The following is a 27,069-nucleotide window of genomic DNA, read 5'->3' as shown; positions in this document are numbered from 1 at the left end:
CTATATCAGGGCACATACAGGCTGGGGCCCCTCTATATAAGGACACATACAGGCGGGGGCCCCTCTATATCAGGACACATACAGGCAGTAGCTCCTCTATATCAGGACACATACAGGCGGGGCCCCTCTATATCAGGACTCATACAGGCGGGGGCCCCTCTATATAAGGACACATACAGGCGGGGGCCCCTCTATATCAGGGCACATACAGGCGGGGGCCCCTCTATGTCAGAGCACATGCAGGCAGCGGCCCCTCTATATCAGGACACATACAGGCGGCGGTCCCTCTATATCAGGACACATACAGGCTGGGGCCCCTCTATATCAGGACACATACAGGCTGGGGCCCCTCTATATCAGGACACATTACAGGTGGGGTCCCTCTATATCAGGACACATTACAGGTGGGGCCCCTCTATATCAGGGCACATTACAGGCGGGGCCCCTCTATATCAGGACACGTTACAGGCGGGGGCCCCTCTATATCAGGACACGTTACAGGCGGGGGCCCCTCTATATCAGGGCATGTTACAGGCGGGGGCCCCTCTATATCAGGGCACATACAGGCGGGGGCCCCTCTATATCAGGGCACATACAGGCGGGGGCCCCTCTATGTCAGAGCACATGCAGGCAGCGGCCCCTCTATATCAGGACACATACAGGCGGCGGCCCCTCTATATCAGGACACATACAGGCGGGAGCCCCTCTATATCAGGACACATACAGGCGGGGGCTCCTCTATATCAGGACACATACAGGTGAGAGCTCCTCTATATCAGGACACATACATGCGGGGCCCCTCTATATCAGCACACATACAGGCGGGGCCCCTCTATATCAGGACACATACAGGCGGGAGCTCCTCTATATCAGGACACATACAGGCGGGGGCTCCTCTATATCAGGACACATACAGGCGGGAGCTCCTCTATATCAGGACACATACAGGCGGGGCCCCTCTATATCAGGACACATACAGGCGGGAGCTCCTCTATATCAGGACACATACAGGCGGGGGCCCCTCTATATCAGGACACATACAGGCGGGGGCCCCTCTATATCAGGACACATACAGGCGGGAGCTCCTCTATATCAGGACACATACAGGCGGGAGCTCCTCTATATCAGGACACATACAGGCGGGGCCCCTCTATATCAGGACACATACAGGCAGGGGCCCCTCTATATCAGGACGCATTACAGGCAGGGGCCCCTCTATATCAGGACACATACAGGCGGGGGCCCCTCTATATCAGGACACATTACAGGCGGGGGCCCCCTCTATATCAGGACACATACAGGCGGGGGCCCCCTCTATATCAGGACACATACAGGCGGGGGCCCCTCTATATCAGGACACATACAGGCGGGGGCCCCTCTGTATCGGGGCACATACAGGCAGGGCCCCTGTATATCAGGACACATACAGGCGGGGGCCCTCTATATCAGGACACATACAGGCAGGGGCCCCTCTATATTAGGACACATTCAGGCGGGGCCCCTCTATATCAGGACACATACAGGCGGGGGCCCCTCTATATCAGGACACATACAGGCGGGGGCCCCTCTATATCAGGACACATACAGGCGGGGCCCCTCTATATCAGGACACATACAGGCAGGGGCCCCTCTATATCAGGACACATACAGGCGGGGCCCCTCTATATCAGGACACATACAGGCGGGGGCCCCTCTTTATCAGGACACCTACAGGCGTGGCCCCTCTATATCAGGACACATACAGGCGGGGCCCCTCTATATCAGGACACATACAGGCAGGGGCCCCTCTATATCAGGACACATACAGGCGGGGCCCCTCTATATCAGGACACATACAGGCGGGGGCCCCTCTTTATCAGGACACATACAGGCGTGGCCCCTCTATATCAGGACACATACAGGCGGGGCCCCTCTATATCAGGACACATACAGGCGGGCGCCCCTCTATATCAGGACACATACAGGCGGGCGGGGGCCCCTCTATATCGGGGCTGCACCTGTTCGCGCTCCGCACTCTCCTCTGGTTGCTGTGGTAACGCATCTATAACGCCGTCCCACACGTTTTACGTCTTGTTTGTGGGCAGGACTTGTATGATCGACGTTGTATAATGAGCCAATCAGCGTTTGGTGGGCGGGCCGCTATATAAGCTCGGTGTCGAGCTGTGGGAGCGCAGTCGCTCAGTGGCCGGGTTGTACGTGGGAGCAGTGTAGACCGGGCTGCAGAGCTCTGCGGGGTCAGGGGTGCCGGGTCCGCAGTGGTGTCATCGGTATGACAGTAGGGGCGCTGCTGTAGGAGCTTCCATTCCGGGGAGCAGGCGGCATGCATCGGGGTGTCCGCTCCTGTTAGAGGGTCTGTGCTGCTGCTGCTCGGGGGCTGTGGCCGGGGGGCTCTGGATTGTGTCCTGTGCCTGGATCTGTAGCTCATCCAGCGGCTGCTGAAAATGCTCTTCTGGCACTCGCAGCCTGAACACTACAACCAGCACTCGAGCGGAAGCTTCCTGCGGTGAGTTCGGCCGAGGGCTGGGAAGGGGGGAGCGGGGGCTCCGGGGGGCTCCGGACTCTGGTTTCTACTTAGAAGTTGTGGAACTTCTTGTTATAACATACAAACCTGTACTGACCCTAATATTTCTCACAGCTGAGGTCGCGTTACTATGTGTCAGTGCAGAGGACACCTGACAAGTGTCTGTAGGTGCAGCAGAATGGTGCTAGTCACTGACTGCAAGCAGAGGAAGGAAGGAAGGCACCCAGTGTACTGTAAAGCTAGTGACTGCCCCCCCATGTGCATGGTGGAGGGGCCTGAGTGGACAGCCTGCACTCCGCACTGGACTCATGGCTGCCCTGCTCTGTAGGTTTCCACCATTGGGACCATTCGCTCACAGCCGCCATATTGGTCGTTACATGACTTGGAAGCGTCCACTGGTTGTAAGCGCCAGTCGCGGTCGATATTACGATTCCTCATTGTTTTAACACAGAAGTCATCGCCACTTTGGCTGCAAAACTACAAAGTCTAAGATGAAAAATTGCTGAAAATTTTTCATAAAGTTGCATCAGCGCACGACCTGCGATGTAATGTGGCCCATGATGGCCGTCACCTGGGGCTGATCCTGCAGGTTTGGATTTTTGGCGACCGTTATGTGCCACAATCATTGCATGCGATGGAGCAATATGACGTTGAGAAACATCATGTCGTCCTTATCTTACAGATCACTCACAGGCGGCAATTTGTAGTGACCCCCGACATCTGAATGATCACTGAACGACCATGTCTAGTGGATTTTTTAGGTTATGTGCATATATGAGATTTTTGGAGCAGAGCCTCAAACTGTTTCATAAATTTCTGAAAAAACTTTCAATTCATTGCTGTGGGAAATCCACTTTGGTCACATGTCCACTGTTTTCGGTGTTTTTTTTTTTTTTTTTTTTTAACCACTTTAACTTTTGTAAAATGACTGGAGGGGGGAAAAAAAGTTCATCCTGTATCCCGAAGGAGACCTCTACAAAGTAGATACTGTCCAATTAGAAGGCTGCATAGAATGATCCAGGGGAAAAAAGAACGTTTCCTGAATCTGTTTCTGCTTAAAAAAGTTAGTTATTTTTGATCACCTCAAAAAAATTCCATGTGCACATAGCCCTAATATCCCTCAGCACCGGTGCCCTGTGAGTGATGCTACTGATGACTCACCAAGTCACTGCAGGGACTGTTGATCTCTGTGAAGCAGGGATGTCAAACTCAGAGGACCGAAATCAAAAACTTGGACAAAGTCGCGCTAACCATTATACAGTATAATGGGCCCCACAGAGTGCTCCGTACAGAATAATGGGCCCCACAGAGTGCTCCGTACAGAATAATGGGCCCCACAGAGTGCTCCGTACAGAATAATGGGCCCCACAGAGTGCTCCGTACAGAATAATGGGCCCCACAGAGTGCTCCGTACAGAATAATGGGCCCCACAGAGTGCTCCGTACAGAATAATGGGCCCCACAGAGTGCTCCGTACAGAATAATGGGCCCCACAGAGTGCTCCGTACAGAATAATGGGCCCCACAGAGTGCTCCGTACAGAATAATGGGCCCCACATAGGGGTTGGTGGTTCTGGTGTTGTGGGCCAAATAAAACCACCCTGTGCCCAGATTTTGCCCTTGGGCCAGAGTTTGCCATGTATGCTGTAGATGCTCTGCAACCGCTCTTTGTCCTTTAATGTAGGAGCCTCTAGAATACATCCTGACCCTGGTGCCCGATCTCGGCTGCACAGGATCCATCTTCCCACAGAGCGTTCATCCATCAAGTCGCCATGGCTCCAGAAATAATAATAGACATGTTTTATCTTGATTGTGAGGACTGTATTATAGAAATGGGGACCCTGACCTGCTAAGCAAATACATAAAGCAATGGGTTATCAGTGGCACAGATGCTCAAGGGTCAATAGGGCAAATTTGTCCAACAAACATGGAGTCGATAGATTACACTGTGAACATTGTTCCTAGGGGGCTGCAGCAGGTGAATTGGGGTGACCGATGAACTGTCTGCAATGCCTCTTCACATGATTGGCTGACAAGAAGTTTACTGGAAATCTGACCGAAGAGTCAGCGAAGGAGCTGGCAGTTCTGACATTCAGGACCTCACAGCTGGAAGCCGGTCCTGGACAGTCTCGGAGCTGGAATCATCTCCTTATCGTTTTTAGTTAGGGGTAATTGATATTCTGTTATTAGAAAAGCATCCACAGATTTTAGTAAATGTTGATCTAGTACCTGCCATTATTACCTCTTGTGGTCGTCATTCCACAGTCTGACCGCTCTAACTGTAAAGAACCCTTTCCTGTTCAGCTGCTAGCATTGCCTTCTCTGGTAGTGAATTGTAAGGTCTTTGGAAGGAATAAATCATGTGCCAGTCCTTTTTATTGACCACATGTGTATCATACATATAAGTGAGATCTCCTGAGAAATGTTTTGTTTTTTTCCTAAGCTGAAGAAGCCCACCTTTTCCAGCCTCTCGTCATATGAGAGGTCTCCAGCCCATGTAATAATCTAGTTGCTGCCTTTGAACTTCCAAATATCCTTTTTAAAATGTAGAGCCTAAAACTGCATCCCATATTCAAGATGTGGCCTTACGAGGGATTTATAGAGAGGTAATAATACATTTGGATCACAGGATTTTCTCTTTTTCTACATCCTAACATCCTGTTTACTTTAGCAGCAGCTGCTTGACATTGAGTGCTGCCTACATGGAACATCACACATCACTTTTTGTGGTAAATCTGCAGTGATTGTGAATTTGTGCAGTTTGAACTCTTTGAGCACGTCATACCGGTCACCTTTTGGGTTGTCTTTGTTCTGAGTGGTTTTTTTTTTTGGGGGGGGGGGGATTTTGATGCATTTAGTGCAATTGAGATTATTTTTTAAAACTCTGGATTATTTTCTGCATCCTCCGTACATTACTGTGACACATCATTAAATCATTCAGATGTCCGTTTTTCAAGGATAGAACACTTACACAATATAGTCTATGGGGCTGTTCACATGGTCATGATTTTTTTTTTTGTAGGGCGAGTGGTCCACAAAAAATTACAAACGTTTCCATATCAAAATTATCCATACAAGTCTATAGATCTGTGAACATCCTGAACGGCACACGGATGGCATCAGTATACAATCATACGCTGTCCATGATTAACTTTGCTATGAATGGAAGACTTGTAATAAATCAATACTTGAAATTCACTGATTGGGGGGGGGGGGACTGACACTGACGTCTCCATGTGGCCTTTGAGTCTCCATGTGGCCTTTGAGTCTCCATATGGCCTTTGAGTCTCCATGTGGCCTTTGAGTCTCCATGTGGCCTTAGAGTCTCCATGTGGCCTTAGAGTCTCCATGTGGCCTTTGAGTCTCCATGTGGCCTTTGAGTCTCCATGTGGCCTTTGAGTCTCCATGTGGCCTTTGAGTCTCCATGTGGCCTTTGAGTCTCCATGTGGCCTTTGAGTCTCCATGTGGCCTTTGAGTCTCCATGTGGCCTTTGAGTCTCCATGTGGCCTTTGAGTCTCCATGTGGCCTTTGAGTCTCCATGTGGCCTTTGAGTCTCCATGTGGCCTTTGAGTCTCCATGTGGCCTTTGAGTTTCCATGACTCGATTCACAGAACCTTGCCCATCAGCCATGTTAATAATCTGTGGCCACTGGACTCGGGTCGTGATAGCCCCCTCCCGGTATCTCCTGCTCTTTTGATTAGCTGGCTGTAGGATTTCCTGATGAACCATCTTGTATATTTGTTTCAATGCTGCATCTGTGATTGTTCTCCCGGGAGTAGCACTAGATGGTGTTGAGATTTATATACTATATGCAGTCTGAACTGACCTTTATGGTATGTGGGTATCATGGTCTTATGCGTAGTGGGGTCCGGAAGGAGTCTCAGAGGTGTAACATGAGGTTCTTGGTCCCCAATACAAAATCAGTCGCCAACATGAGTTGTGTATAACACTGCTGTTTTGTGTCTTGACCTGGGGGGCACAGCCTCTTCACCTTCTCCTATGCTCCTGGTCTCTGCCACTTTCCAGGCTAGAAGTAGAGCGACGTACAATCATGTATAATTCTTGCACCAGGCTGCGTAGATATGTCCCTGGGCTAGTGCTGGCCGCCACTGATTTCTCCTGGTTACTGGCAGGGTAATGGGCCAATGCAGCTGAAGCTTGACTTTTCCATGCCTATTGCCAGATCTATTTCTGTCCTTCACCCTCCATTGAGGCTGAGGAGCCTTGCCAGGGTTCTGTGTGCTGCCAATGTCTGTGTCCTGATCTAGCATGAGCTGAAATGCATGGTGACCTCCTGTCACCTCTTGTGTCCCACAGAGGAAGATCTGTGTGATAACCGCCCTGTGCTTGTCACCCTGTCACCGTGTAATGGCTCTTAATAATGTGCCCGACATGGAAGGAAAAAAACAGAACATAGTGGTGATGATCTTGTTAAAGCCGTCCGCCATGTCATGGGGGAATAACCGGGGGGCACAATTATTCCACATCTCCGGGTGCAGGGACTCCAGAATCTTAGTCACATTAATATTTCATGTGGGCAGCAAAATCCCACATATCGGCAGGGTTTTTTTTGTTTGTTTTATTTTTAAGGCACTTTCAATTTTCACACAATTGTGCCACAGAGGTAATGATTAAAAATAGCAGTGAGCATTATTTGCCAGTTGACTCTCCATTGCTGCATAAATCAGGGAGAATGGCTGTTAATCCTGAAGCCACTAATGGTGGAGGGTTACGGGTTCAGTGATGTCTTTCTGCTCCCACTGGGGGCTTGCTCTCTTTTTAGGAGGAAAGAAAAACTTAAAACTTGTGTGTTTTGTTTGAAGCTGATCTATTTCTGCGTGTGGTACATCTCCCTCTATAGGACAGGTGTATTGTCTTGTTTTGGGCTTAAGTGCCTAATTTTCATTATTTTCCATTTTCTGCTCTTCACCTTTTTAATGTTATTTTGCGTGTTACAAGCTTGTGTGCGGAGCAGAAGTGATGCCTGTGCTGACGCCTCCAAGTCAGGGAGTGCATGCCTGCCTGTATTCTGCGTAATATATATTCATTTTCAGCTCTAGTTTAAACCGGATCGTTCCTGATGAGCGGAGTCACATTTCGTGAAATGTTTCATTTATACATGGACAGCCAACATCAATCTTCACAATGTTCTGGATTATACAAGTTATGCGGAAAGTCAACTTTCTGCTAATGTCGCAGACCATGGCGAATTTAAGGGGAGAATAAGAAACGTAAAGCCGGAATTTTATAAAGTTGTATCCAGCAGGGGGATTAATGCTGTGAATGTTTCTTGTAGCGTCAGATCTACATAATTAAGTGGATTAAGGCTTTTGTTGCCCAGGCTTCTTGCTGAGTATAAAGGTCCTGGCTCCACAGAGCAGCAAAATGAAATTTTGGGAATTTGGGCCGAGCGATGACGTCCTTAAATCTGCATGTAATGAGAGTTCTAGATGTTTTGGGCTGCTCTTTTTTTGCCACATTGTGCCTCTTTTTTTTTCTGCTTTAATCATGTTGTACTTAATGTGAAATTCTCCTCTTATATTTGTGTTTAGTGTAAGAGAACAGAGATTTGACGCTGCTCTTCATTCCAGTGACGTCTTGGCTATACCAATTTTTAAGCAAGAGGAACATCATTCTCACCTCTCCCCTGGCATAGATGCAAAGCCGCCCCCCTTCCAGTATGTCCTATGTGCAGCTACTTCCCCTGCTGTTAAACTGCACGAAGAGACTTTGACCTATCTCAACCAAGGTAAGTGCCCGGAGTGTCCCCTGCCATATGTGCATGCAGTAGATGAGCGTGGGGACTACGTATCATGAATTGTCATGTGTGTTTGAAATTAATATTTTTTATTACACCCTTGCAGGAATTAAGCATTTTTTTTATGCACGAATTATTGAAGGAAATGGATGCTCACACCTTCTAGGGTGGATGGGACAGAAGCCGACCCTCCTGAATTGATCTCCTATCTTCCCCCTTATTGCAGTAGCGCATAGTTCTGTTAATTTATAAGGGGGTCCGCCAGCCCACTGTGTCATCCCAGCACATATCATGTGCTCATTTGTTGTGCTGAGAAATTGAACAGTTCAAATCATTTTCTCTAGACTGTAGTTTTTTTGATTGTACACTTCGCGCCACAAATGCAGCAACAGGACCGTAGGCGTCTGTGGTTTGTATATTGGGTACCTATCTCCTCACCGTCTTCCTGGCTGCAGTTCTTATGTTACAAACGCGTCGTCTTTAGTGTCTCAATTAAAGTGACTGGAAATGCTGAATGTCTTGATTAATTAAACTGGCTCAAGCAGACTTAAATTTTAACTTTGATATTTCTCTTAATGTTTTACAATTACCACCATGTAGCTCCGCTTATAGATATTTCTACGCCTACAATCATGCAGACATACGAGACGGGATCTCGTTTTCGAGAAACGTTGTATGGTCATTGTACAATTCTGAGTGTGTCCAATATCAGGGAAGATGTACAGACCTTACTCAGGTGTTGGCCCCATATAGTTATCTGACTCATTGAATTGATACATTGAGCCATATATGTCTAGCCTGATTTGCACACATCTTCACGTAATTTGCTAGGAATATTACTTTTATGATCAGATTCACAAGTCTTTGTTCCAGTTCTTGTAAGATGCAATATTCAATCTGCTCAGCAGAACACCAGGGCTGTAATGTCGTCCATTCTTATGTTCTTCTCAGAATGTGTGTTGTCTGGGTGCTGCTTTCTGCATCGTACATGTGTTCCAGTGCTTCCCTGTCCCTATGTCCTCTGCTTTATAAACCCCTTTCATGGAGTCGTCTCTTCATTTTGAATGAATGTTGCACCTGTCACCCCTCCAGCTGCTCGCCTGTCTAATGCACCATTGTCATGAAGCTGCTGCTCAGAGCTGATCCCTAAAGCCACAAGTCAACCTGATGTTCTGCCGAATCTTTCAGCGTTGGATGCCGCCACTGACGGATTAAATCTTCATTCTTCATGTGTTACGTCTTAACCCTTAGCCAATATCAACGTCAGATAACTTGTAACCGCTGAAGCTCTTTGCAAACCTCAGTCCTAAACATCCTGTATTAAATATGGATATTGTGAACTGAGTCAGTGCCATAATTATAATCTAAAGCAAAACAGAGCATTAAAGCAGAACTCTGGTCATTGCATGTTACAAGGAGGGCCACACTGTAAGACGCTACTGACTTTAGAGGGATTTTTTTCCTAAGTTCTATCCCAAGATGAAGTTTCATATTTTGTGTGGAGCTTATCGTCACGTTATCCAGCATAGAGGTCCACATGCTGCATCATGTAGGGATGGTGCCTGACAAATATTTGCTAAATATATAGAGTTTAAAGTCTTCAAAAGTTCCAGGAGGACTCAATATTAAGGCTAGGGTTACACGAGCATATAAAAAAATCTGTATGATTTTCAACCAGAAAAGTAGTACGATTTTTTTTTTTTTTCATCATTGTCATCCATGTGCTGTCAGTATACAATCTGGTTTTTAACTCAGCAGCTATTAATCTGTAGGATCATTTACAGTTTCCTGCGCTAAAGAATTGTAACGTATCTGTAAAAATCGGATGCTATACCGTGGCGCCATGTGGCATCCGATTTTTATTTTATTTTTCTCACACCCATCTGATTTCAGAGAGAAATCGCAGCATGCTGCGATTTTTTTTTATTTTTATTTTTGATTATTATTTTATTTTTTCACAGATTCTGTCAGTGAAAAAAAAATTGTGCATCCGCACTACCTCATTCAATAACATGGGTCCAAGTGCTATCCAATAAAAATCTGATGGCACATGTCCGATTTTATATGGTGGTGTGAGCGAGCCCTAAAGATGGAGACGGATAGCATTTCATCGTTGAGTGGGGTTTTCCTTTTAAATGTTCAGAACTCTTGTTTTCTATGGTTAACAAGTTGGCTGCTTAGAATTTTGCCTTGGAAACTTACCTCTGGCCTCATTATCGAGCCTCTCTGAAGCTAGCTGCCATCTTGTTCTCCAGCATGCATCGGAAGCCTCGGCCTCATACACACCAAAAATGACCTTCTGCTTCCACGTCCACAATGAACTATTGTAGTTCTGGCTGAATGAAGCCATTATGACTGTCTACACTTGGCTTATATAGTTGATCTGGCTGAAGAAAACGCATGTCCATCAAATCCAACCTATAATCCTAGTGTGTTGCTACAGAGATAGGCGACCCCCCTCCACTGGGAAAGATTGTTTCCTGACTTAATATTTGCCAATTGGAATAAATCCCTGGATCCGTATTCCATCCTCAGAAATATAGTAACCATAACTTGTAATCTTAGTTTTCAAGAAAGGCGTCTAGACCCCTCATGTCTACCCTTGTGCAATGAATTAACTGTTGACGTTCAGTGTTGCAGAATTACCTGTGTGCCCACAGCTTGCCCATGCATTCTGTATTTTTTAAGGATGCAGGGCGTCTTTGCATCGGGTCAAAGAGTCCAGGGCCGTCTGATTGTTCTACCACTTGCAGTGTAACAGCATCCTTCCTTTCAGAGTTTCTCATGAGATGGAATGGATATGTACGAGTTGGTGATGAGGTGAAGAGAATCCTTGTTGCTTCCTGCGCTGAGGTTTACATGCAGGAGATTCCATCTCAATGCCAAGTTGTCATCTCCTGTTCCGGCATTCCTGATTGTACTGCGCCTGTCACTCACAAGTAATCACATTCCCCAGCAATGACTGTCTCAATGGGATCATGAAGCCTTTGACTTTCCTTAGGCTTGCAGAGCTGTAAATGTTATGACTTCTAGCTCCAGAAGTGGTGGAGAGCCACAGGCGGTCAGCCGGTGTGGAGGATGAGAGGCTTTTACCCACCATTGTATCTCCTAAAAGTACATTTTTTAATCTAAACCAGTGTTTCTTCAGGGTTCTAAGTAACAGATTTTCAATTTGTCTATTTGAACAGATACAATAATCATGTCAGGATATGGCTGGCTCCAATAAAAAACAAAAACCCACAAATGGTAAAATCTAAAATGAGTGAAACCTCCTCTACCTGCGGCTCCTGGCGTAGCACGGAGGGGACTAGTGCCCTGAATGTTTGGCCTTCAGTGGGCTCTGAAGAAACGGACATGTGGCCTTTCCTGGGGATTAGACTTCCAGAGACTTGAGAATTGATACAATGCAGTCATTCCTGGGGATCGCGTGTAATGTGTATGAGCTCACCCCGTCTCTCTGCAGGACCGTTCTCCATCGTCCGCTCTTATGATTTGTGTCCAGTTGTGTTCGCCTATCTGAGGGAGTCTTTTGTTTTCCCAGTTCTGACCTGTTTTCTTTCACCTGTTTCCCTGTGGAGAAAAGCTTGTACTTGAAAGAATTGGCCTGCTTGAGTGATACTCAGAAACCTGCACCCTACTACCTTTGTGTAGGTGGGTGGGTACAGAAAGTCCTGATGTACAACATATGGAGGTGATGCTAAAATTACTCCCTTCTCACAGGTATCTATTTTGCTTTTCTCCCTCTATTTGCATTGAGACATTTACCGGAGGAGGGTCCATTCTCATGTACCAGCTCGTAGGGATCGAGAGCTATTTGATACCCCCCGCCCTATGAGAATAGATCATGAGTAGAAATCAGTAACTCTTTTATTTTTTTTTTCTTTAATGTGTTGCATGATGAGCTGATTGGAGAATCATGGGTGCAGTGTGCGTGTTACACGTGGGAAAGACGAATGTTACAGAGTTAGATTGCTGGCCATATCGGAGACCCTCCAGTCCGGGGAGGGGGGGGGGGGGGTTCTAGTCCTGCCTGATTAGAGTGACTGACGTGTGACTAAATCCTGATGTGATTGGTTTTGCTGTGTAATTCCTGGCTCTTGTCATGAAATTACGGCTCAGCCCTCTATAACTTCCTTTATCCATATAGATAAAGCTGCGGTTGCTATGTATTTGCCACCTGAGACCTGATTGTTGCAGTGTATCACCAGCAGTCAGATTGTCAGACAGGACCCGGCTGCAGACGGTGCCCAGAGCTGACTGTTCCCTCTTCGGATGGCAGATACGAAGCCTCCGGTGCCAGTCCCCCATCTCAGGTCACGGTCTAAATTTAGGTGGAGATTCTGGAAGATTGATCTAGTACTTCTGTGAATCTCCTATCTGTCCTGTGCCGTCTTACTGGCTCACGAGGTGAGATTTTTACCAAGAAGGTACTAGTATTACGCTACTGCCATGTTGTCTTGATTACAACATTTGGCAAAAGACTTGCCTGCTGATCTGGAAACACAGTAATTGCACAGTCTAGTTTAATTACTAGGCATTGAGCGTTTTATAGCCAACTGCTTTGTCATTGATGGGCGGAATAGCCTGTTACCTGGAACACTCTGATCTGCAGGCTATTTACTACTGAGTGATGAAGGGTCACACGTGTGTCCTGGCCCGGGCAGCGCCCGCTATGTGTTGATCTAACTAGCGCCCTATGTTTATTTTATGGATTTATCTTTTCGAGATTGAAAACCTTTTTTTGGTTGGATGTGATTTGTTGTTACCACTCAGTATGAGCCGTGGATAGAGCGTCATTCTGCGAAAAAATGTTTGCATCATCTGTGGCCCATGCAGCCCTATGTAAGATACTTATCCATGCATCTGATTTTACTGTAGTGTGCCTATGATGGATGTGAGCTGGTGGCGGTCTCCTTGTTTCATGTCTGAGCTGATGAATGGAGGACATTTGTATTGTCCATGAACTGGTGGGCTGAATGTGTCGGGTGGCATTTCCCAGCTGATTTTTGCTGGTCCATGGGCTGCTGATCTGTTTTCTGTATGCTTCTGTGGTGTGTCTGCAGATGGGCTGCATCCGTTGTGTCCTGTGTAACTTGCATATCGAGGCAGCATATCATTAATATCCATATTTTATATTCTCCTCTTGATACATTGTAGAAGCAGCTGTGACATTTCAGGGAATGTGACCTAGCAAACCTGTCTTGTAAATCAGTAACTGCATTTCTAATGAAGGCTGAACCAGGTTTTGTCTCATTTGTTCCAGGACAGTCTTACGAAATTCGCCTCCTGGACAATAGAAAATTGGGAGAATACCAAGAGCCGAGTAGTAAAAATATCAAGGTAGAAGGGTGGGGGTGATTGTTCGGTGGTTCTGTGCGTCCATTACCCAGATGACCGATTTCTTATTTCTCGTATTTTAGAGCATTGTACGAGTAGTTTTCCATGATCGGCGACTGCAATATACTGAGCATCAGCAGCTCGAGGGTTGGAAATGGAACAGACCTGGCGATCGCATTCTTAATCTAGGTTTGTACAATTTTTGGATAATTTCCCAATAGTGTGGCCATTCTGGGCAATTTCGCTGATTCGCTTTACTATCTATTCATCCCCAATTGACATATTTGATCATTATTCTGTTCCCTGCTCAGATGTCCCGATGTCTGTTGGTATATTGGATCCCAGAGTGAGCCCAACACAGCTGAATACTGTGGAATTCTTGTGGGATCCCAGCAAGCGAGCTTCTGCGTTCATTCAGGTAGCAGGCCTTACTATATAGCTCATAAAACTGGGTAAAATTGTACATTGACCTCTCATATTTAGACTCAAAAGACCAAAAAGTGTTTATAGTACCCAAAGTAAATATGGGAGGAGACCATGTCTTTATATGCAAATTGCAAAATGTTTAATAATTGCTAATACAAAAAGAAAAACACAGGATCCAAACCATAATACGTACAAATTTACATAGGACAGACAGGGCAATTAGGGGAGATAGTGCGATTGTAAACCATCACAATCCATGGGTTAAGCTACAAATGTGACAGCTTCACAGTACTTAATTGTCATGGAAAAGAACAAAGTTTCACAAGTCTCACATGGTGGAGTAATATAACATTTTTGATAAGAGAGCAGCCCATACTCTTACAAACCTCAAATTCAAAACAAAGTACAATAGTGATATTTGTAAACAATGGTCTGTACCAGTAAAACCAAAGGAGACTATTTACAAAATATTCCAAGTAGCAGTTGTGAACCAGGCAACCAGTATTAAAGTATTGCAATCATACCCAATAGATTGTGTGGCAGCACCAATAGTGTCAGGGAGGAGCCCCGACACGTCACGTGTTTCCGTACTTCCTCAGGGGGCTGTGGTGGTTTCTTTTTGTATTAGTAATTATTAAACATTTTGTAATTTGTATATAAACGCATGGTCTCCTCCCATATTTACTTTGGGTACTATAAACACTTTTTGTTCTTTTAAGTCTATTCATCTAATTGAGCAGTATACCCACTATTACATATGAGATCCACAAATTCCCCTACTCATTTTGTTGTAGACCTCTGATACTTTATATAGATTCTTTATGCAAATAAATATCTCTCCACCAGCAGAATAGTGAGTGCAGCTCTGGAGTATAATACAGGATGTAACTCAGGATCAGTAATGTATGTACACAGTGACTGCACCAGCAGAATAGTGAGTGCAGCTCTGGGGTATAATACAGGATGTAACTCAGGATCAGTAATGTAATGTATGTACACAGTGACTGCACCAGCAGAACAGTGAGTGCAGCTCTGGAGTATAATACAGGAGGTAACTCAGGATCAGTAATGTAATGTATATACACGGTGACTGCACCAGCAGAATAGTGAGTGCAGCTCTGGAGTATAATACAGGATGTAACTCAGGATCAGTAATGTAATGTATATACACAGTGACTGCACCAGCAGAATAGTGAGTGCAGCTCTGGAGAATAATACAGGAGGTAACTCAGGATCAGTAATGTAATGTAATGTATGTACACAGTGACTGCACCAGCAGAATAGTGAGTGCAGCTCTGGAGTATAATACAGGATGTAACGCAGGATCAGTAATGTATGTACACAGTGACTGCACCAGCAGAATAGTGAGTGCAGCTCTGGAGTATAATACAGGAGGTAACTCAGGATCAGTAATGTAATGTATATACACGGTGACTGCACCAGCAGAATAGTGAGTGCAGCTCTGGAGAATAATACAGGAGGTAACTCAGGATCAGTAATGTAATGTAATGTATATACACGGTGACTGCACCAGCAGAATAGTGAGTGCAGCTCTGGAGTATAATACAGGAGGTAACTCAGGATCAGTAATGTAATGTAATGTATGTACACAGTGACTGCACCAGCAGAATAGTGAGCGCAGCTCTGGAGTATAATACAGGATGTAACTCAGGATCAGTAATGTAATGTATGTACACAGTGACTGCACCAGCAGAATAGTGAGTGCAGCTCTGGAGTATAATACAGGAGGTAACTCAGGATCAGTAATGTAATGTATGTACACAGTGACTGCACCAGCAGAATAGTGAGTGCAGCTCTGGAGTATAATACATGATGTGACTCAGGATCAGTAATGTAATGTATGTACACAGTGACTGCACCAGCAGAATAGTGAGTGCAGCTCTGGAGTATAATACATGATGTGACTCAGGATCAGTAATGTAATGTATGTACACAGTGACTGCACCAGCAGAATAGTGAGTGCAGCTCTGGAGTATAATACAGGATATAATTTAAGATCAGTAGAGTATAAATAATGTATGTACACAGTGACTTGTGTTGTAGACATAGTGAATTCACATTTTGTGTTTTTTTTTTCCTATCTTATAGATTTATAAATCTAAGTGAATGATTCAGTAAAACCCTTTGATAACAGACTTGCTCTTTTATATTAAGGTGCATTGTATTAGCACAGAGTTCACACCTAGAAAACACGGAGGAGAGAAGGGTGTTCCGTTTAGGATCCAAATTGATACTTTTAAACAGAATGAGAATGGAGAGCACACAGAACATTTGCACTCGGCCAGCTGCCAGATCAAGGTCTTCAAGGTAACTGCTAGGATGCAAACACTGTCTGAAGTGATAAATCATGTGTTTATCATTCTGCTTGCAGATACTCTGGCAAATATAAATGTAATTCCAGTTTAGACTGCCATTAAATAGAAACTGTTCAGTAGCTTGATGATCACGTTCTTTTAAGTTGACATCCCAAACTGCGACCTCAATTCTACAAGCTTCCTAGACGAAATGTCTGCTTGTTCAGTGCTCTCCATGGCCTAATTCTGGTGATTTTCATTCTATGGCTATGTGCCCACGATGCAGAAATGCTCCGGATTTTTTCCTGAGCGTTTCTGCATCTTCCTGGCAGAAAAAACGCATGCGGATTGTGCATGCGGATTGTGCATGCGTTTTTCCTGCCAGGGACATGCGCATGTGAAGCGTTCTTCACTTGCATTTCCGCATGCGGGTTGTCAAGCAATTTTAGCATCACTTGGAAAGTGCTTGACAACTTGGTCACACTATATAAATCCATGCAACCGGCATATATAGTGTGACCGGAAAAGAATGGTAAAAAATAAATATTATACTTGCCTTCTGATGGCCCCCGGTGTCCTTAGCGATGCTTCCTGGCTTGCTGGCAGCTCGCAATAGTCTAAAAGGACCTGCCATGACGTAATTTTGTCATGTGACGGGTCACGCGACCGCTGCCGGCGGTGGATGCGTGACCCGTCACATGACTAAATGACGTCATGGCAGGTCCTTTTACCATCACGAGCTGCCAGCAAGCCAGGAAGCATCGCTAAGGACACCGGGGGCCATCAGAAGGTAAGTATGATATTTATTTATTTATTTTGTTTTATTTTTTATTTTTTTTACAGGTACTATGGTATCCGGGTATGGAGGAGAGTCTTCTCCAAACTCTTCTCCAAACCTGGGTACCATCCGCACATTGAAACTCATGTTATCCGCATGTACAGATGCAGTGATGCGGATGACATGCGGTCTAATGCAAGTCAATGGCGGTGAAAACGCTGCGTTTCCGCAAAATAATTGGTAATGCTGCAGATTTTTCTGCAATGATAATCCGCAGTGGAAATTTCCGCAGCATGTGCACAGCACACGCGGATTATCATTGGGGAACATGGCAGACCTTCTACCAAGCATTTTTTATGCGTTTCCGCAGCGGAATTGCTGCGCTTAAACGCATCGTGGGCACACAGCCTGTAAAGTGTTATGTTCACACCTGTCTTCAAGGACACAATTCCCTTCCCCCAATAAGCCATGTAACATGTTGCTCACTTTCCTGTGCATGGATGCTGGTGGCAATTATTTATTTGATCATAGATTTGATGCTAAAAGGAAAGAGAGGCTGTGCTAACCTTTTAACTTTCATAAAAATATAGGTGTATGTCATCCCTAGTAGACCTTATATAGAACAGAGATATTAAGCAATGTATGCGGTTATGATCCTTATTATTGTATGTAGAAAGGATTTGGCAGATATGGTGTTAATCATCAGGTTGTGTGATCTGCAATGAGACCTAAACGATTGTTAAATTAAGTGCTATCATTTCTGGTAGCCTAAAGGAGCAGACCGGAAACAGAAAACTGATCGAGAGAAGATCGAAAAACGGACCGCGCTGGAGAGGGAGAAATATCAGTCGTCCTTCGATACCACCATTTTGACTGAGGTGAGGAAACCTTTGCAATCTAATTTGCAGATTCCTATTGATAGAGTTGTTCGATGGTAGGAACTAGAGTTGGCAGAAGTTGGGAGGATTTTGTATCTCTCTGGATTTGACTAGAGGAAAAAGTATCAGAATAGAAAGACTTTATCATTCAGAGGCTGAATTAAACATTTCTCCCAGTTCTTGGTTATGAATTTTGCAACAATGTTTGTGTCCCAGTTCCCTGTGAGCTAAGCTCCGCAGCACTATGTCCTGTCTGCATTCCAGGTGGGATAGCTGAAATTGACCAACTTCTATCCAGTTAAACCAATATTATGGTATATGGCCAATTGATATGATGTATTAATGTGTTCTGGCTGGTGAAACCAATTTCACACAAATTAAACTGTCAACTCAAAGCAATTTACTCTCCTGTAAGATCAGTCTGGTGAGGTGAGAAGTCTGTGTGTAGGCTCCGCTTTAGATTGTAGCTGTGTCAGCCGGACAAGACATCTTTTTTATATTTTCCATTCGCTGATGGCAGAGGACTTTGTGATCTTAGTCCTTTTGTAAAGTTGCAGAAGTTTTCTCGAGACGATTTGCGAACTCTATTTATCAAATACTGCACCTGCTTCTTAAGACAAGAGTTTGTAACGCTCAGTAACTTCGCTCTTAGTGTTCGCCTTGGCCGGATCTGCCTTATCAGTCCAACAGCTCCTCTTCTCCTGGATATAACAGCTCCCCAAACAGCTTCACCATCGGAGACGGGTATGTTCTTTTTTGTTGCTTCTTACTTTTAGTGTGTGTGGATAAGTAGAATATCTGTTGTGGGTAGGTGCTGCTTGCACTGCAGTCAGTAGTAATAACCTGTTTAGCTTCCACATGAGCGTGTCTGCAGGTGTTTGGTCTCCGGCTGAGTCAGCAGGTTTTCAGCACCGCTCCTATGGACAGCAGCATTTATCTGCTTACTGCTGCTTTACTTATGTCCTGCAGTCTGAATCCTGTTTCTGATTCTTGTGCTTTTTTTTTGCCTTTTTTTAGCAACTGTTCTCCAACGCCTCAGGTGGAAACTCCTATACTGCGAAATGATGTAAGTATGTAAAAAAATGTGTAACTTTTAACATAGAAAGAAACAGTGTATCACCCTGGATCCCGGCTTGTTGCTGGTGTGGATACTTCTTGATAGAGCGTAGGCTTATTTTAATGCTGGCAGCAGTTTTCGTGCAATGTTTCCTTATGGTGGGAGAAAGATCACTCAGCCTCTACCAGAAGTCTAACACTTCAAAATCCTAAAACTATTATGTGGAAACATTGTACCATCAGCAAATCTCTGTAAAGCTTCAATGTCATTGTGCTTTTCCTGTCATGTTGTTTCTGCTGCTCCCCTGATTTATTCCTTTTTTTTTTTTTTCTCTGTAAATCTGCCATACGCTCCAGAGATATGGATATATTTGGTGTGAATATTTTCTGGGGTCATGTATTTAGGCTGTAATGCAGACTTACCCTCTGAGCACTGCCCCCCTTGTAAAGACCAAAAAAATTAGCACTAAATAGAAAGAGCAATATATCAGGTACCAACCATATGGCGGATTTAAAGGGGTTGTCCCAGGAACAAAGTTAGATTTTAATTAATCGATCTCGGAATAATAATAAGTTCTACAATTAAATGTTTTATTAAAAAAAATGTTCCTGTGCTGAGAATCATATAAATGTGCCCCTGCTGTGTACTGTCTGTGTCTGACTGTGTACGAAACACTGTCTGATCATACCACATGTGGCCAGGAGAGGACGCAAACGAGTATACAGACATTACAGCAGGGGATCACAGCTGATTCTTTTTGTGAGGCAAAACATTTCACTGCCTGTTTTTAATCCGCTGCACTCCCATGCCGTCCTGTCTGTATACTTCTTTTTCTCCCCTCCGCCCAGGAGATGTGGTATGATCAAGCCATGTCCTTGTCAGACACGGCCATTACACAGTACACAGCAGGGGACATGTATAAGATTATCTCAGCCCAGGAACATTTTATTTAAAGACATCCAATTGTCGAAATTATTATTATTCAAAGATCTGTTGATTAACATTAACTTTAACCCCTTTAATAATAATGAATACTTGGGAATAACAGAGGAGTAAAAATTGGTCACTTTCTAATTTGGTGACCGGTCCTCTTTTTAAAGGGATTCTGCTGATTAACTTTTCATAGATGTTCATCTGATGTACACAGCATTTATCCAATGGATGAGGGGTGATTGTTTCACTGTCTGTAGTCTGCAGAGGGAATATGGTGGCCCGTATACTGTGGAGATCCTCTTTAATATACTGCTGCCTGCTATATAGAATAGTTATCTTGTTTTGGTTGCATAGTCGGGTGGCCTTTGTTTCATTTTTACCTTATTCTTATCTGTAGAAACCAGTTCCTGTATTTCAGAATGAGACCTGGAATCCAGAGGAAAAAGGAAAGGTAATTTTGTAATTTTCACGATCTATTTAATTCTGTGGTTTTTTATTTCTGCGGAAACCTCACTTATTGTCTATACTCCTCCTAACAGCATCTTGTGCCTTCGGCAAACATCCAAGATGTGCAGCAGTGGCTTCAGCGCAACAGATTCCCGCAGTACTGCCGGCTGCTCTCCAGTTTCTCCGGTAGGTGCAGTTTCCGCTGAGTCTTAAGTTTGTTGTCTTTTTTTTGTAGTTTTTTTTTTTTTAATATGGGGTTATCAACTTTTTAACTTTCCCTGGGCTGTTTCTCCAGCTTTTCAGCAAAAAAAAAACCTAAGCTATGAGTCAGTTCATGTACAAAACCGCATTCACAAACTGTTAGGTGTAGGGAGGCCTGTCTACCAGCTTGCTAACTGTTTTCAGTAACCAGCTGACTTGTGAATACAGCCCTGGATTGAAAGGTTTATTTTACAATCTATGATTTGTACATTGGTGATGAGAGGTGAACTTGGGCTTTTATCAGCTGTATTATCTTGTGAAAAATCCAACTATGAATCCATTTTTATGGCTACTTATGTTTAAGATTATTTAAAGGTAATTGAGTAATAGATTCAGATTGTGCCTTTTTAAGCGTAACTTATGTTGTATATCTTTGGGACGATGACGATGATGATGATGATGGTCGGTGCGTGTAAATCAGAGGTGTGAGGAGCAGCCCAACCCCGCTAATCACCCAGCATCTACGTGATGAGCGTCTGCTGCATGTTATTCCAGTTACTGCAAAGATTTTAATTTCTTATTAGCTGTTGGCTTAGGAGTGTTCCTGGCATCTGGAGAAGCCTCTGAAGAACGCTCTTGTATTGGTGGTTCAGGTTCCTCAACATTTGGGTAGACAGGTGGAACTGGAGAGAAGTCAGGACCGCACCTTCCCATACATTATAATAAAGATCTCCCAGTGATTTAGATTTCCATCTATTAATGGATTACATGATCTAGTTACATATCTGACATTTTACCTATAATCTCCAGGTGCTGATTTATTAAAGATGACCAAAGAAGATTTCATGCAAGTCTGTGGCGCGGCTGATGGCATCCGGCTTTTTAATGCAGTGAAGGGGAGGTTAGTACATGTCTCCCGCAGCCTGGAATTCAGCGATCAGCAGGATTTATAGCTGCAGGTGATGAATATCGTGTGTCTTTCTGCAGGCATGTGAGGCCCAGGCTAACCTTATATGTCTGCCATGAATCTGAGCAGAACAGAAGTGTCCTTCAGCACAAGCGAGACTCCAGCGACTCCCTGTGCGGTAGGTGGCTGCTTCATCTTAACTTCTTGTTTGTTTGTTTTTTTTCAAAACTATCCAATATTTTAGCATTTATTTCCCCATGTTTTGGTTTAATGAGTGTCTTAAGGCAGAGTTCACCTTGATCATGTGTAGCAAATGGTCATAACTAATAAAAACTAATGTAAGTGCAATTATTCTAGAAGCGTGGCCTGGTGATGATGGCTATATGGGATTGATCCGACTTTGTGGCTTTTCCCGCAGTCTGAGTAGTGTGCGGCTCGTGTTGAGACAAAATTAGAACTTGCACCTAGTGACTGATCCCAGGGGAATGTAGAACGAGTTCATCAGACATTTGATCTCCTGATTGTAGGGGTGTTGTTTCAGGGTCCGTATTTCCTGTCAAACCTGTTTCTCTCGTCATATAGCACATGCATAATTCCCCCAAAAACTCTTATGTGTACACAATTGGTAATGTACAGTAAAGTCGTGGTTTTTTTTGTTTCTTTTTAACCACCTGCCTGCTGCAGCGCTTAAACAATGTGCTCTCTCTGCAGTGTACCATGCATTATTCTTAGACGAGGTGACAGCCGTGGAATTATTGGAGAAGATTGCAAACTTGTATACAATCTCCCCACAGCAAATCAATCAGCTTTATAAACAGGGACCAACTGGAATCCATGTGGTTGTAAGCACAGAGGTGAGCACTTGTGATCTTCATTGGATTTGTGTCATCAGCAATCCCCCCAGATTATGTAAATTGCAAAATGGTAACTAAAGGTGAATTCGGCTTTACAAATCTAATGAGACGTCTTCTTCTTTTGGCTTGTGACCTATGACGGTATGTCAGGAATGTTCCCCCACAGTCAGACGCATCAGGTTCATATGATGAATGACACCGTAATGGATGCTGAATTGTGGGTGACAGTGAGAATAGCGCTGCAGGGCTCGAGGTGCGGTTGTACAAGATGATCTGATCTACACGTGCATTAGGAACCCAAAACACAAAGTTCATTTGGGTTTAACGCCTTAAGGAAAACAGCAATTTTTCATTTTTGTGCTTTCATTTATGTCCTCTCCTCTTCTTCCAAGTGCTTTGGCTATTTTTTATTTTATTTTATTTTTTCTATCAGTATAGCTGTAATGAATGATTAAGAAGATACCAAACCTATATAGGTTTTTTTTTTTCTTTCTATGTTTTGATCACTACTTTTTTTTTTTTTTCTCTTTACAGACTTTACTGCAGGGTTAAATACTTATATATTTTAATAATTGGACTTCACAGATGCAGCTATATCAAATATGTTTTAAAAAAAGATTAAAAAAATAAAGTAGAAAAATGGTGGTGATTGGAATTTTTTTATATTTTAAACTTTTTATTTATTTATTTTTTTAGTACCTTTTACAGGACTTGAATTGTGATCCTTTGATTGCTTGTGCCATACACTGTATTGCAGTATGTAGTGTAATTGAGGGGTCTCGTTCAGCAGACCCATGGTAACCCATCGGCACCCTTCGGTTGTGGTCCCAGGGGTGTAGAGGGTGGGTGTTCACGATGTGAGTTGGTGCACATTATTGATTTATTTTTATTTATTTTTTTAAATGCCTGTTAATGATTGATTGGCAGTAATGGAAGCTAGCTGTGGGGGTTGCTGTTACAGGACGGTGTCCGCTGTATAACATCGCTCCTTAGCCCGCTCCACCCATGAAGATCCCGGCAAAGATGTACAATGTATATGTCCAAGTGTTCCGAGGGGCTTAAAGTCTGAGATTCTGTTGTTACGTGGTAGCATTAATATTTCACATCCACACTCTACCATCAACCACCAGAACATACGCTGTACCGATGCCGAACCAGCAGGGACTGCAGAGAGATCAGCCCATCCTAAGGGATTCTCAGTGTGGTGCTCAGATACGATATGCAAATTATTTATAGCGTTTCTTTATAGGTTCATATAATATATGGAATAACTTTTGTACATAAGACCTGGTCCCTAATCATGGGGGGGGGGTGAGGTTTTATTCTAGACTATTTGTGGGGCTCACCTTTTTTGAAAATGTGAATTTTAGTTGTTCTCCTACTTCTTCTCCTCCTCAGATGGTGCAGAACTTCCCGGACGAATCCTGCTTCATTCTCAGCACTCTGAAAGGTAGGTCCTCTGAGCCCTGGGTGGTGGTCCTTGTAGGTCCTTCCTAGTTGCCTCTATTAACGCCTGTGCTTTCTGTTTTGCAGCAGAGAATAGTGCCGGTTATGACTTCATCTTAAAGTGAAATCCCACAGATTGTCAGAATGAAGACTGAGCCTTTATGCCATCTGGTGGGAGTATTGTATGGCCAGTGCACAAACTCCCGGTGCCCTTGTCGATGTGTAGCAACATAGAACAGCAATGCAGAACTTGTATAGGAATATCCTTAGTTTTATAGACCCAGTGCCCGGTGGGCGTCCTGTGGACTCCTCGTGGCTGCACTGTGAATTGTACAGATGTAAATATGTGAACCTCTCTTGCATTGTGACCTGTGATGTAAATACCTGAAGCTTTCCAAACACTGGAGCCATGTATGTGGATCGGTCTCCATGTCATGTAAAACACTCAGGACCCCTTGCTGACAGAACGACCTGTACGTGTATAGGATTTATGGGGCCATCCGGGTGGGCTCCACTGCCCACTTCTGTCCACTGTAGGAAGTCGTATGGTATCCATGTGCCGGTGGTGCTGTACGTGGGGTGCAATCAGAATGACACCCAATAATTATATATCTGCTATAAACACTTGATTGTAAAGACCACAAATGAATGTAACGTTCATGCCAGTGCTGTAGATACATGACATGGGAATTATTTCATTTCTCCCCCATTTGCTGCAAAAAAAAAAAAAAAAGTGTAATTTTTTGCATTTCTGTAGCCTCTTTGCACAGTCTGCAATCTGTCAAACAAGTATTCCTCATGGTACTGGACACTACACAGGTCGGGGGTCTTGTAGCTCACTGTGGTCATTGATTTACACTAGATAATATATATAATATGATTTAGGACACTTGCATCTCTTAAACTTGAGTCTTACGCCGCTCGCTGCTCTTTTTCTTGATTCCATTGACTGGAGAAGGGTTCCTGCCACCCCCCCAAAAAAATAAATATTTCTGCCTCAGGTTTTACAGGCTGCTGGTAGATTGTGGCTTTGGGACTTTATGCCTTTGCAAAATCACAGTCCTTCTCTTCCCCCACCCATTTGTTGCTTACTAAAGCTGGTGATGTGCCATAGACCAATTTAGGCAGAGCCAGGTGCAAAGAAAGACCTGATGCTGCACCCTGTAAACACACAGATCCATACAGATCTGCAATAGTTTTATTCTTTTATGCTGCATTACTGCTACAGTTACAATACTTGTAAATGTGAGGTTTTTGATGGTAAGGTTTAGCTTTTTCCAGCACTTCACAGGATGTCGGCCTCTCTTTGGCCTTCAGAATTGGCTGAAGATAGCTAGCCACCAGCGAGATATTCTACCAAACCACTTGCAGATGTCTTGGAGCAAGCAAGGTGCTGCTGCACCATTCTGTGTCTGTAGCCGGTGATGTGACCTCACCGGGCATCATAACATCATAAGTACTAATAATATTGTGTGATGCGCTGGAAGTAATTGCACCCGGGTGAAATATGCTCGTTAGTACAGAATGTATTGTGTGTCTAGAATGGAAACTTTTCATTTTTTCATTCTCCCTGTATGAATCCTCTTCCTACAGTTTTGTATGATATGGTAGGATTCGCCTTAAATCCACTTGTTTGGAACTTGTTCTCATACGTTGAAATTGTCCCAATAAGTCCCTGTTCTGTGCCATGGAGCAAGCCACTGGACCAGCAGCACCTCGAGATGTCTGTGCTTACAAGTTACAATGGAGGCCGCGTCCTTTTAACAATGTCCTTCATCATATTTTACATTTGGATTGGATGAGACCTTGCACCCAGAACATACAATCCCCGTAAACATGGCTTCTCCTCGGGGGGAGAGGGGACTTGAATATTGTAGCATTTAACGTCCTGGAACCATTGGTCATTTCCTTTTTAATCATTAGATGAGACAAGAACTGGGAGGAGAACTGATCGATGATTTAAATATGGTGCTTCATATCCAAAGAGAGAGGAAAAAAAAGCAATAAATCTGCTGCAAAAGAGAATAGTATGAAATGATGGGCAAAATGTAATCCCAGGAATGTAACTTCTAAATATATGTGTCAAGGTCCCGTGTGGTTTTATGTCTCCTTTTTGGGGTGTGGGGAGGACCTCAGCTGGTCTGAGCATTCACATGGGGGGATGAGGGTGTAGTTTGGGTTATATCCTGAAGGTCAATACCCCCTTAGGTTGGGTTGTATCCTGATGGTTGCTTTCCCCTTTTTTTTATTTTTTCCTGAGATCTGCTTTTTTTCATGATTGATTTTTGTCTTCTATGTGTGAGTATTTCCTAGTGACATATGTTTTGTATTACGGTGCCTGGGGGGGGGTTGGGTTTCTAATCTGCTTAGAAGTTTCTTGTGCATTAAATCAGAACTTTCTATGCAAACAAATTGGAGTGATTGAACTGCTGAATGGACAGATGACTGAACCCTTACTGCCATTTGTAATCCTATATTTTTCTTTTGTACATGTAATGGATGAAGCATATTTTGCACTGGCTACTGATATTGTACAAGAACATTCTAGAACTGGAATCTGTATTAAAATGCAAATAAACCTCTTTGTACAAAACAAGAGACTTTTGAACTTTTATTGTGCAGATTTGACCGCTCAAATCTTCAATGAAATGAGAAACTTGTGAATTAAGGAAGGTCAAAAAATGTAAAGTGCTGAAGGCTGCGGTGCCGACATATTCATGGTTGGCGGCTTCATTGTGCAGTCTAAATGCTCCACAAAAGATCCTGAGTAAGTGCTCAGGGCCTCTTTTCATGACTCTGCAAAATATAATAAAGATTTTACATGCCGAATGCTGTAAATGAATTTTCCTGTAAAAATCTGAAGTGAAAAGTAACATGAGGCCAGTGCTTCCAGAGTCCATGGCCGGTGATAAAACTTCATATGCAACTTTCAGAGAAAGGAGCCGGGAGTTTGAAGAAAACCCATAAAACCTTGGGTTATATGCGAGTCGCACTTCTTTGTTGATTACCAGATTTTACACTTATAAAGGGGCTCTCAGCCTTTCATTGATTGCAAACATTTAGTACCTATGTTGTTCTTTGGATGTCTTGGCTGTTATGGCCGCATCCACGGTCTTATTTCTTTTAATGATGCTGTATATACACCCTTTCGTGTTTATTCCAGACTCGTCCTGGTTTTGCTCTGCAGACTTCAGACTGGTTTTGTTGCATTTT

At 43.9% G+C, this 27,069-nt stretch overlaps 1 protein-coding gene across 2 annotated transcripts; it reads left to right on the top strand.

Moving 5' to 3' along the window:
- The first annotated feature begins 2,147 nt into the window (after positions 1-2,147).
- TFCP2L1 (transcription factor CP2 like 1) lies at positions 2,148-26,452 on the top strand. 2 transcript variants are annotated; one of them, XM_073647505.1, is made up of 16 exons: positions 2,148-2,503; positions 8,111-8,268; positions 13,541-13,617; positions 13,698-13,803; positions 13,926-14,032; positions 16,216-16,368; positions 17,901-18,011; positions 18,664-18,755; positions 19,029-19,077; positions 20,399-20,452; positions 20,541-20,634; positions 21,460-21,550; positions 21,637-21,734; positions 22,268-22,410; positions 23,809-23,860; positions 23,944-26,452. In XM_073647505.1, the coding sequence occupies exons 1-16, from the start codon at positions 2,442-2,444 to the stop codon at positions 23,979-23,981; spliced, it is 1,485 nt and encodes a 494-aa protein (XP_073503606.1). In that variant the 5' UTR covers positions 2,148-2,441; the 3' UTR covers positions 23,982-26,452. The 2 variants fall into 2 exon arrangements, with proteins under 2 accessions (XP_073503606.1, XP_073503605.1); XM_073647504.1 differs by having other exon boundaries at positions 8,072-8,268.
- Positions 26,453-27,069: the final 617 nt, after the last annotated feature.

This window comes from Phyllobates terribilis, unplaced genomic scaffold, assembly GCF_046119375.1.
Source record: "Phyllobates terribilis strain yellow unplaced genomic scaffold, ASM4611937v1 Scaffold_9__5_contigs__length_417890890, whole genome shotgun sequence".
Taxonomy (NCBI): Eukaryota; Metazoa; Chordata; class Amphibia; order Anura; family Dendrobatidae; genus Phyllobates; species Phyllobates terribilis.
Note: the sequence above shows the minus strand (reverse complement) of the source record. Positions and strands in the feature narration are given on the sequence as shown.